This window comes from Lontra canadensis, unplaced genomic scaffold, assembly GCF_010015895.1.
Source record: "Lontra canadensis isolate GAN:19392208 unplaced genomic scaffold, GSC_riverotter_1.0 scaffold3, whole genome shotgun sequence".
Lineage (NCBI taxonomy): Eukaryota > Metazoa > Chordata > Mammalia > Carnivora > Mustelidae > Lontra > Lontra canadensis.
In genome coordinates this window covers 13,532,148-13,544,513 of record NW_022630997.1, presented here as the reverse complement: position 1 = coordinate 13,544,513, position 12,366 = coordinate 13,532,148, and the positions used below count along the sequence as shown (strand labels likewise).

The 12,366-nt window shown below is 41.0% G+C and overlaps 1 protein-coding gene across 4 annotated transcripts in view; it reads left to right on the top strand.

Annotated features, from left to right (window-relative positions):
- The window catches only part of SORCS3 (sortilin related VPS10 domain containing receptor 3), a 580,244-nt gene that overhangs the window by 555,844 nt on the left and 12,034 nt on the right, over nucleotides 1-12,366 (top strand). For all 4 annotated transcript variants that reach the window (XM_032880553.1, XM_032880561.1, XM_032880570.1 and 1 more), the window contains 2 exons: nucleotides 5,305-5,428; nucleotides 6,791-6,903. In XM_032880553.1, the coding sequence (XP_032736444.1) occupies nucleotides 5,305-5,428; nucleotides 6,791-6,903 (237 nt within the window). The remainder of the gene's footprint in view (nucleotides 1-5,304; nucleotides 5,429-6,790; nucleotides 6,904-12,366) is intronic.

The following is a 12,366-nucleotide window of genomic DNA, read 5'->3' as shown; positions in this document are numbered from 1 at the left end:
TTGAGACAGAGGAGGGGAAAGAGATTTGTACGGAAAGGTAAGACATGGTTGTGTTCTGTATAGACAGATACAGATAAAACTGAGGATTCATTTGGGCGTAGATTTAGAGAAAGAACTGGAAGGTGGGGGGACACATAACAGGTGGCTTTCAATGGCATAAATGATGCTTTTTGTTTGAAGTTCATATTTATGATGGGGTGACAGAAGATAGAACCAGATTTATTGACAGTGATTCTTTAGACTTTTGATGAGCTTTTGGATATGTCTGTGTGTGTGTGTGTGTGTGTGTGTGTGTGTGTGTGAAGGTTTGAGGGGATTTTTTTCCCTATGAATTTTCACATTAATCCCATAGCCATAACACACCTATAGATCTTCTTTTGCTTTACTTCATTCTGGTCTTTGTATTTATTTCAGGTTGTTTTACATAGTTCTAATCAGTATATCTGCCACTACGTATCCTGCCTTTTCCACTTCATCTGGTAAATGCTTTTTTACATGTAACTGTATAATCTGCTGAAGGCTTTAAGTAAGGCAAGCCTAGTGATTGCATAGTCTGTCCAATTTGGGAATGGCAGCTTTTATCAAGGTATACATTTAAATTGTGGAGGTTTTATAATGTTCAATATTAACTTGACTTACAGCGTCTGGGAAACTGGTGTAGGCTGCATCCAAAGATTTCCCTGAAGCTCCTTGTTCAATTAGTCAAGTGGAAATCTCATAACTAAATAGTCACCCTGAGTTTGTTGATATCTCTCTGGGTTCAGTGGATAATATGTGACCTGTCGCAGTAAGGGAGTTTGTGGGCAGGGATGTAACCCCCAACCTAGGCAGGGAATGAGGTATATTATTCCAAGGGGTCTTACTGTGGGCTGGCCCCGCAGCTTGGACAAAGCAAAGAGAAAGAGAAGTCAATCAGCTGCCTGTTGGATTTGTCGAGCTCTGAAAGGCCAATTTGCTTGGATTAACAGAGGTCTGGCTTAATAAATGTGTCTGCTTGCCTAATAGATTTAGTAAATGAACCTTACAATACTTGATTTAATTTAGCATTACACCCTAGATATTGGTGGCCAACGAAGAATTCAGGAATCCTGTTGAGTGTTCCAGCTTTGCAAGGAAGGTGAAATCAGCCATGGTAGCGTATCAACTGATGAAAAACAAAGGCAATTTGGAAAACAAAATTAGCTCCTATCTCTTCCCTAGCATGGAAGCCTGAGGCCTGCCACCTGAGAACCGTGTGTTCCCATTCAGCACTATTTGGCATAACTCAGAGCCCTAACTGTCTGATCGGATGACACACTCCCTCCCACCATAGATGGCATCCCCTTTGTCTTACTGCCCTGCACCCTTGTTTGGCTCCTGGATCTCCTAAGGAAGCAGCCCAAGGGAGAGAAGCACAAGTCTTCAGGGAGGAGAAGAATTCCACTCCTCTCAAAAGAGATGCCTTTAAGGGTGCATGGGTGGCTCATTTGGTTAAGTGTCTGACTCTTGATTTCAGCTCAGGTCAGGATCTCAGAGTTGTGAGATCAAGCTCCGCACTGGGCTCTATGCTCAGTGGGGTGTCTGCTTATGATTCTCTCTTTATCTCTTGCTCTGCCCCTCCCCACCCTGCTCTCTCTCTTTCAAGTAAATAAATTAATTTTTTTTTTAAAAAAGTGATGCCTTTGCCTAGAAGAGTACCAACTACCCAAGTCTAAGGCTACAAAAGTGTGTGAAGAAGGGGAGGCATATGGACCAGTGAGAGATGAAGAAGATGTCATGGAATTTGTGAAGGTTTCATGAAAAGATAAGTGTTAAGGGAGAAAAACGCCTGGTGGTGAGAGGTGTGACGATGACAGCAGGGATGGCAGGAAACCAAAATGGAATATAGTCATGGTCAGAGTCATTCATGGAATCAGGAAAAATGAAATCACATTGATTATTTCTTTCATGTTTCTGTCCCAACATTTTACTATGGAAAACTTCAAACATACACTAAAGTTGAAATAATTTTACAGTGAACATCTATATACCACCTGTAGTCTGCCATTAACCTTTATTATTTTTGTTTTATCACATGTCTGGTTATCTGTCCTTCTGTCTATCCATCAGTTAATCTTAATTTTTTCACTCATTTCAAATTTTAGACACCAGTATATTTGGCGCTAAATGCTTCAGCTTGCAAATCATTAACTAGGGTTCAGTATTTCCTTACACTTTTTTCCCCATGGTGGTATCAGTGATGAAATGCATACATCTGAAGTGTGCACTTTTTGAGTTTTGACAAAAGCATTCACGTGTAACGCAAACTCTTGTCAAAATATCTATACCAAAATAAATACTACTATCACTCCAGAAAGTTCTCTTTCTCAGTCAATACTCACCCCCAATCCTCAAAATCAACCACTCCTTTTTTTTTCTATCTTAGATTTGCCTGTTCTAGAACTTCATATATAAAATCCTACCATATGAATTCTTTCATGTAAGCCTTCTTTCAGTTCTTATAGTTTTGGGATTTATCCATATACATACTGTTGTATATATCATTTTTTAAACTTTTATGTTCACTGTTGCTTGTTTATTGCTTGTTTATTCTTTTACTATTGCTTGTTTATTCTTTTTCCTGTTAATGAATTCCTGGGCTATTTCCAGTTTGGGGCTGTTACGAATAAGCTTCCATGAACATTTGTTTGTGGACATATATTTTCTTTTCTCTCGACTAAATTCTCAAGACTGCAATTGCTAAGTCATAAAATATAAGATGGTACTTTTTGGGGAAAAATTATTGCAATTTCTTGTAAAACTAAACTTCTCCCTAAGTTTATATCCCACCAAGAAATGTATGAGAGCTCTAGTTGCTCTGCATCCTTAGTCATATTTTATATTATAATTTTTAAAGAAAATTTAGCTATTCTGTTGGGTATATAGTGGCATCTCATTTTCATTCCAAAGAATATGACTAGGTAGTGAAGCAAACGAAGGTCTCCTAACAGCTAAGATTGAATGGGTTGACTAGTGGAGACTAGAAAGTTTGCCATAAGACATTCATCAATCCTGTATATTCTGGATTGCTGAATAAAGTGCTCAAAGATTTTCCAACCCAGACTTTTCATTTAACGGATAAAGAACTGAAGCTCAAAATGGGAACTAAGTTTGCCAAAGGTAATTTATTACAATAGCAACTAAATAAAGCCAGAATTTCAAGTCTTTGTTCTTATTACACTAGAAATGGCAAGTCTGTGTTACACATTATTTCATTGCCATGGCCAACATTGGTATGCTGAACCCAACTTCACTTTAGCTTCCTTCTCCACCCAGGACACTAAACAGCCACTATCAGCTCATGGAAGTTGATATATATCATAGAACCTATTTGCAACTCATTCATTATTTAATTTAGAAGGCCACACCCTTGTATGGACTGTCACTGAGCCTTAAGAATACTTGAACTCTGGGGTCTGCCCTTAGTTAAATGAAAGAGCGTTTCTCTTTCTTTTTTTTTTTTTTCAAAACTTTATTTAAAGTTCCTGTTAGTTAACACGTAGTATAATAATGATTTTAGGAGTACAACTTACTGATTCATCCCTTACCTATAACACCCAGTGCTCAAACAAATACCTTCCTTTCTGTACTCACATATTTCTTTCATACAGCAAACAAAGAAGAAGGTATGTCACATGCTTACTGCAATGTCTCTCCTCTTGCCCAACTCCAGCTGTCAGCCTGGTCAAAAAAAAGGGAACTACAGAATTTTATTTTTTCTAAATTCCAGTTAGTTAACATACAATGTAATATTAGTGTCGGGTGTACAATACAGTGATTCAACACTTCCATCCGTCATCCATTGTTCATCACAGCAAGTGCCCTCCTTCATCCCCATCACCTGTTTCACTCAACCCTCCCGCCACCCCCCACTCCCTACCTACTCCCTTCTGGTAACCATCAGTTGCTTCTCCGTAGTTAAGAGTCTGTCTTTGTTTGCCTCTCTCTCTCTCTCTTCTCCTCTTTGTTCATTTGCTTTGTTTCTTAAATTCCACATATGAATGAAACCACACGTATTTGTCTTTCTCTGACTGACTTATTTCTCTTGGCATAATACTTGTGGTGCAACGGTAGCCTGTCTGACTCCAGAATTTTAAAGAAGAAGAAATCAAATTATGTTTCAGAGGCCCAGTTGGAAATTCTGAGCTAGAAAGCAATTCTATTCTTGCAGCAGGGACGCTGTCTGAGAGCCACATCTGTGAGCCTCTGCAGGGCTCTGACACACGTATCTAGACCATGTTCAGTCAGGAGAGCCTGAGTGTGCTGTATAAGTGCTGGTCCACACGCACCCCCTTCAGGAACTGCTCTTTGCCTCCCCAACTGGCTGCCTTCTTGGTCTCTGTCCCATGGCTGTCCTGACATACAAAGAGGAGAGGGAGTCTGCTCATCTGTGCTTGTGACATCTCTTTGAGAGCTGCCTCAGAGCACCTTCCTACTACTGGGTCGTACCTTGCAAAACAGCAGGAACTTGGAAGGACGCAGGCCTTAAGACGACCACTGAATAATGACTCTTCAACCTCAGGATCTGCATTCTTCTCTCCCAGAAGCACCTGCTTTCATCAAGTTCCAAATTCTCAGGAGAGTAATAGATTCTGTTTCTGTCTATCCTTAGAAAACCTGTATATGTTGTGATCAGGGAAATAAAGCAGAAAAAAGAAAAAAAGGAATTCGAATGGTCACAGATATGTATGTTTATTATTTTCCAACCTGTTTAAAATGTTAAAAATGCTTTGCAGTGGAAAACACAGATATAATAAAATGTCAGTGATTGGACCATGCATCCAACTAACGTGTATTCTACTACATGAAAGTAATATGCCAACGATGGGTGATACAGAAGTAAATAAAATGTGACCACCTCTCTGAAAGGTCTTACACCCCGGTGGAATACAGGAGGAAATGCAAGTGACACAGAATATTGGAGGAGAAGAGAAATAAATGATCTATTCCCAGAGCCAGCGGAAATAGGTTAAAAATGTTGCTTCTACTTTGCCCCAGGAGAGGGAAGAGGGTGACATGTAAAATCCAGAGTGTCCAATCTTTTCTTCATCTTTTGGGGTTACACTTTACAGTGTATTTTAAGGATATTACTGTTCTTCCTGGTTACTGGGTATAATCACAGTTTTTGGAAGCTACAAAAAGTCATTTTCTTTTTTCTTGTTTCAAATTAGGATCCCTTGGGGACACACAAATACCATGCAGATTTGTGACAGTCTGAGATTTGTAAGAAAGGAAGAAAATTTGATATCCCACAGAGGACTAAATGGGTGTCTTTCCTTCTTTTAGCCTCTCATCACCTTGGACAGCAGCATTTCCTTCACATTCCTGGCCAAAGGCACCAACACCATCACTGTCCAGGTAGCTGCTGGGAATGCCCTTATCCAGGACACAAAAGACATTGCTGTGCATGGTAAGCCCTGAAAATTGTTCTGTGTTGCCCCCTCTTGCCCAATCAATACCATCTGCCTACCCTTATGGCAACCCCTTACTGCTTTGAAAATTCCCCACACCAGGAGGAAATTATGTAGGTCAACAAGAGATTTCTAAACATATCTTCTACCTTGTTCCTGAATAGACACTGAGGCTGCAAGAGAAACTGGCACAGATGGGCATAGACAAGCATCTATCATTCCCTAAGATGATCCTGATGGGGCTCTCATTAGACAAGCACATATTGTAAGTTGAAGGATGCTAAGCTAGAAAGACTGTCATAGAGGCAGCTAGATCTGATGTCCTGCTGAGGTATCTACAACATGTGTGCAGCCCCAACCCTTTGTGACCATGGGGACCAGTGATTTCAAAAGAGGAGTCATGGTTCCCTTTCCTTGCAGAACTCATAGCTAAGTTACTGAGATGAAGTCCATATAACCAATTGTTGAGAAATTCTAAATCCTTGGCTGCAAAGGCTCAAGAATAAGGCTAGGATGGGAAGGCAGAACTAGAAAAAAGAGTGGATAATAAGGCTAACATCCTGTTCTCAATCCTGGAAAACCATTCCTAATTATTAAATCTATTTTAAATCAAGTTTTGCTTCCAACACCATCTCACACAACCTCCCCCAGGCCCCTAAAGCTTGCCACTATACCTGGGGCTTTCTAAAAAGTCCTCTGACTCAGAACATACTTCTTCAGCCTCAGTTCAGGTGAGCACCTTTTCCTACATCTCTGCCAATTTGATACTCTCTCATCAGGCACCTGGAGGACTTTTTTAAGCAAGCATTTTTACTAAAGTGTAAATTTAATGCAGAAGAGTACACACATAACAACTGTTTAGTTTCATGACTTCCCACAAATTAAACAGACCTGTGGCCCCACCGACTGGGTCAAGAAACTGAACATTACCCACACTCTACACACAGGATTTTGATCTAGTCCCCTGAGATGGTTTCTAGGAGGAAGGTCAGAGGAACTAAGGGGAAGACACTTGGCAAGGCTTGATTCCAACCAAGCCCAGCTTGTTAATGCTTTATCATCGGCTCTGCACGATACCACCACCAATAGTAAATACTTTCTTCTGGGGTTCATACTTACCTTTCATTTCAAATAATTTTCTTTTACTAGAAGAAGGGCTTAAGATGCTAGGAATCCTACATGGTGGGAGCAAAATCCCCTTCCAGTCACCAAGTGCCACCTTCTTTCAGAAGCCAATTAAAAGGAATTATAGCTGAGGCCACATGGAAGAGTGGACGATTTCCCTAAAGCACAGTGATTACAGCATCTGCTAGTCTGCCATCCCTCTCTCAGCCCCACTCACACACCTTCTGTCCTTGCAGAATATTTCCAGTCCCAACTATTGTCATTCTCTCCAAACTTGGATTACCACAACCCTGACATTCCTGAGTGGAGGCAAGATATTGGCAATGTCATCAAGAGAGCTCTGGTTAAAGTAAGTCGGCTTTATCTTTGCTTACATGTTAGTGTGTAAAGGAAAGAACCAAATGATCTGTTCCAGACTAAATTTTCATGGGTTAAAACCACCATTCTACAGTTACGTAAGGATTCTCTCTCTGTTAAGAGAGATAGGAATGAGGAGGGCAAGGGAAGATGGAGGGAAGGGCGGGGGGTGGGGGAGAGACAGAGAGATAGACAGGAGGAGGGGAATTGGCCCTGTCTTTATACCGAATTTTCCTAAGACAAGAAGTGGACCTCTTTAATGAACTAATGGAGGGAGCACTCATTGAATCTATACAGATCTCATTCACTCGGCTTGTTCTTTGCCCACCAAGGGGGTTTCTTAACCAGGTATTCAGACTCACAAGACTATTGGCTTGCTGTGAGTGTATAGCCAGTGGCTATACATGACAATCCAAAGGCTGCAGGCCAGAAAACAGAACATGCCATCAGGGTAGTAGAGTTCTAGAGTTAACTCAAGGTCAGATTGGCCTTAGAGAGCTTTGGAAGGGTTTTGTTAACGCATTGCTTAGAACAAAGTGCTAGAACATAATGACAAATGCAACATGGGTTTTCAAATGTAGAGCTAAGTCTAACATATGACTAGTTCTATTAAGGAGGCATGGCCAGCATTTCAAAAGAGCCTGGAGAAAAGTATAATTCACTCTATCCAGGGAAAAGCAGGCTTAGCACATTATTTGTGATTCGTTAAATACTTGTGAGCTGTTAGGATGGTCTGTGCAGGGAATACTTGAGCTCGGTTTTATTTATTTATTTATTACGTTATGTTAGTCACCATACAGTACATCATTAATCTTTGATGCAGTGTTCTGTGATTCATTGTTTGTGCATAACACCCAGTGCTCCATGCAATATGTGCCCTCCTTAATATCCATCACCAGGCTCACCCATCCCCCCACCCCCCTCCCCACTAAAACCCCCAGTTTGTTTCTGGGAGTCCACAGCCTCTCATGGTTTGTCTCCCCGCTCTGATTTCCCCCTCTTCATTTTTCCCTTCCTTCTCCTAATGTCCTCCATGCTATTCCTTATGTTCCCCAAAAAGTGAAACTGTATGATAATCAATGTTCTCTGCTTGACTTATTTCACTTAGCATAATCTCCAGTCCCATCCATGTTTATGCAAATGGTGGGTACTCATCCTTTCCGATGGCTGCATAATATTCCATTGTGTATATGGAATATATCCATTCTTTATCCATTCATCTGTTAAAGGACATCTTGACTACTTCCACAGTTTGGCTATTGTGGACATTTCGGCTATGAACATTGGGGTGCAGGTTTTCTTTTCACTACTTATGTGTCTTTGGGGTAAATACCCAGTAGCGCAATTTCAGGGTCATAGGGTAGCTCTATTTTTAATTTTTTGAGGAACCTCCACACTGTTTTCCAAAGTGGCTGTACCAACTTGCATTCCCAAAAAGAGTGTAAGAGGGTTCCCCTTTCTCCCCAGCCTCTCCAACACTCATTGTTTCTTGCCTTGTCAATTTTTGCCATTCTGACTGGTATAAGGGGGTATCTCAATGTGGTTTTGATTTGAATTTCCCTGATGGCTAACAAGGATGAACATTTTTTCATGTTTCTGTTAGCCATTTGTATGTCTTCTTTGGAGAAGAGTCTGTTCACATCTTTTGCCCATTTTTTTAACTTGATTATTTGTTTTTTGGGTATTGGGTTTGAGAAGTTCTTTATAAATCTTGGATTTCAGCCCTTTGTCTGTAGTGTCATTTGAAAATATCTTCTGTCATTCTGTGGGTTGTCTCTTTGTTTTGTTGACTGTTTCCTTTGCTGTGCAGAAGCTTTCTATCTTGATGAAGTTCTAAAAGTTCATATTCACTTTTGTTTCCCTTGCCTTTGGAGACATGTCTTGAAAGAAGTTGCTGTGGCCGATGTCAAAGAGGTTACTGCCTATGTTCTCCTCTGGGATTTTGATGGATTCCTGTCTCACATTGGGGTCTCTCGTCCATTTAGTTTATCTTTGTGTTTGGTGTAAGAGAATGGTCAAGTTTTATTCTTCTGTATATAGCTGTCCAATTTTCCCAGAACCACTTACTGAAGAGACTGTCGTTTTTCCATTGGATATTTTTTCCTGATTTGTAGAAGATTATTTAACTATAGAGTTGAGGATCCATATCTGGACTCTCTTTTCTGTTCCATTGGTCTATGTGTCTGTTTTTGTGCCAGTACTGTGCTGTCTTGGTGATCACAGCTTTGAAATATAGCTTGAAATCAGGCAACATGATGCCTCCAGCTTTGTTTTTTTTTTTTTTTTTTTAACATTTCCTTGGTCATTTGAGGTCTTTTCTGATTCCGTACAAATTTTAGGATTGTTTGTTCCAGCACTTTGAAAAACGCCACTGGTATTTTGATCAGGATGGCATTGAACATATAGATTGCTCTAGGCAGCAGAGACATTTTAACAATGTTTATTTTTCCGATCCATGAACATGGAATGTTTTTCCATCTTTTTGTGTCTTCTTCAATTTCTTTCTTGAGTTTTCTGTAGTTTCTAAGGTATAGATCCTTTACCTCTTTGGTTAGGTTTATGCCAAGGTATCTTATGGTTTTTTGGTGCTATTATAAATCGAATCAATTCTCTAATTTCTTTTCCTACAGTTTCATTGTTAGTGTATAAGAAAACAACTGATTTCAGTGCATTAATTTTATATTCTGCCACATTACTGAATTGCTGTATGAGTTCTAGTAATTTGGAGGTGGAGTATTTTGGATTTTCCACATAAAGTATTGTGTCATCTGAGAAGAGAGGGAGAGTTTGTCTTCTTCTTTGCCAGTTTGAATATATTTTATTTCTTATTCTTGTCTGATTGCTGTTGCTAGGATTTCTACCACTCTGTTGAACAAAAGTGGCAAGATCGGGCGTACTTGCCGTGTCCCTGATCTTAAGAGGAAGGCTCTCAGCTTTTCCCCATTGAGAATGATATTTGCTGTGGGATTTTCATGGATGTTTTTCGTGAAATTGAGGAATGTTCCCTTTATCCCTACACTTTGAAGAGTTTTAATCAGGAAAGGATGCTGTATTTTCTTAAATGTTTTTCGCATCAATTGAAAGAACTGTGTGGTTCTTCTCTCTTCTTTATTAATGTGTTCTATCACATTGATTGATTTGCAAATGGTGAACCAGCCTTGCATTCCCAGTATAAATCCCACCTGGTCATGCTGGATAATCCTTTAATATACTATTGGATCCTACTAGCTACGATCTTCCTGAGAATTTTGGCATCCATATTCATCAGGGATATAGGTCTGAAATTCCCCTTTTTGAAAGGGTCTTTTCCTGTTTGGAATCAAGGTAATGCTGGCCTCATAGAGTCTGGAAATATTCCTTCTGTTTCTATTTTTTTAAACAGCTTCAAGAGAATAGGCATTATTTATTCTTTGAATTTTTGGTAGTATTCCTGAGGGAATCAGTCGGGTCCTGGCCTCCTTGTGATCATTCTTTTCTATCAATTTGTCTTCTAGAGCACTAATTTGTTCTTCTGCCTCATTTACCCTAGCTGTTAGAGTATCTAGATTAGATCGGATCTCACTGATAGCATTTTTAAGTTCTGCCAGATCAGCTCTCACTTCTGCCCTTGGAGAATCTATGTTGCCATTAATGGTTTTCTCCAGCCTAGCTATTGGCTGCATAAGTGTTACCCTGAAGTTTATTTCCGACATCTCGCGTCTATCCATACACATTAGTTCTGTGGCAGAGGTCATAGTCTCTGAATTTTTCCTGTGTTGGGTGTTTCTCCTCTTAGTCATTCTGTTGAGGGGGCGTTGAGGGAATGTACAGAGTCCAAACTATTGACTACAACCCAAGCAAGATGTGCTTGTTTTATGGGGACCTTAGGGTTGTAGGCCTCTTGTTCTTCCAGCCTGTCTTCTGGGGGATGGTCCTGCCATGCTGTTACTCAGGCAACCCTTTTTGGGCAGGGTTGCCCTACTTCCTGTGGGGGAGATGGGCTCAGTGAAAACCGGTTTTGGGAGATTTTGTTCTCTGGTGGCTTTCCCTGGCTGGCCGCTTTCTGCATCACTTCCAAGAGTCAGAGCAGAAGTGATAGTACCCAAACTTCTGTCTCAGAACAGAGTAATCACAGTTTGTTCTCCAGAAAGCCCTCCAGGTCACACTGACTTTGTTTTTGTCTGTGCTGGTAAAAAACACAGCGTCCTGGGTTGTGTGCCCCACAGCAGCTCTCCCAGCCCTTGCTTCTAGGTCCAAGTACGTCTCTGCCCTTTGTGCTTCTAAAACCGCCAGCTGTCCCCAATCCACACACATGCCCCCACAGCTCCAGGATTCAGCCTGGGGGGCTGTCCTAAAGTCCTTTTCCTGCCACTGCTGGTCTTCAAGTCTGTGCCTGGTCTGCAGCATGGGACACTTTTACACTCCTGTGTTACTTCACCTTCCCAGTGCCAGCACTTATGGCAGCTCCCTTCCCCTTCTGTTTGTCTTCCAATATCTGCCCACAGAATTATGGCTCTCTGCGTCATGCCTCAAAACCGACCATCAGAGATATTCTGTTTGTAGAGATCCAGATATATCTTCTTATATCTCAGGCTGATTGGTGGGTGTTCAGAGTGGTCTAATAGATATCCAGCTCAATTCAGGGAACTCGTTGAAATAGGGTCCCCTACTCTCCACCATCTTGCCCTCCTCCCTTGGAGCTCAGTTGTAAAAGATACATATGGTTAACAGAAAGGTTATGGTGTCATTCAGGTAGAATGAACAGTATGCACAAAGCCATGGACTATTGAAGGAGTACAGCATATTGGGGAAATGGCAGAGTTTAGTGTACCCAGTCTACAAGTTGTAAGGCCATTGTAGCTAGACTTGAGCTAGCATGGTTAGGGCAGCTCATGAAGCATCGGAGAAGCCAGCAGGGGTCCAACAGATACCCAGTGGGCACGGGAAGTTGCAAAAACTCTTTCTTCTTCAAGCAAAAAATGCTGACAATAGATTTATATTCAGACACCCATTCTGGTAACAGTACAGAGAATGGGCTGCAGGAGAGAAGTGAATAGGTGGGGGAGAAATTTCACAAAAGATGACCAGTTAAAACACTGTTGCAGTTCTCTAGACCAGAGGTAACAAAATCTTGATGTGGAAGGATTCAAAGGTTACTTGAGAAACTGAACAGTAGAATTGGTGACTAATAGTATGTAGTGGGAATAAGAGGAAGAGAATCTTTCTGATTCCAGAGCAGGGAGGAGATGGTCTTGTCCTTAGTTAGACTATGTCAGAGAAACATGCTTGAGGAGAAGTAATGGTATGATTGATTGATTGATTGATTTGAAAAAGAGAGAGAAAGCGCATGGTGGGGGGAGGTGCAGAGGGAGGGGGACAAGCAGACTTCCCACTGAGCACGGAGCCTGACATGGGGCTCCATCTCATGACCCTGAGATCATGACCTGAGCTGAAATCCAGAGTTGGACGTTTAACT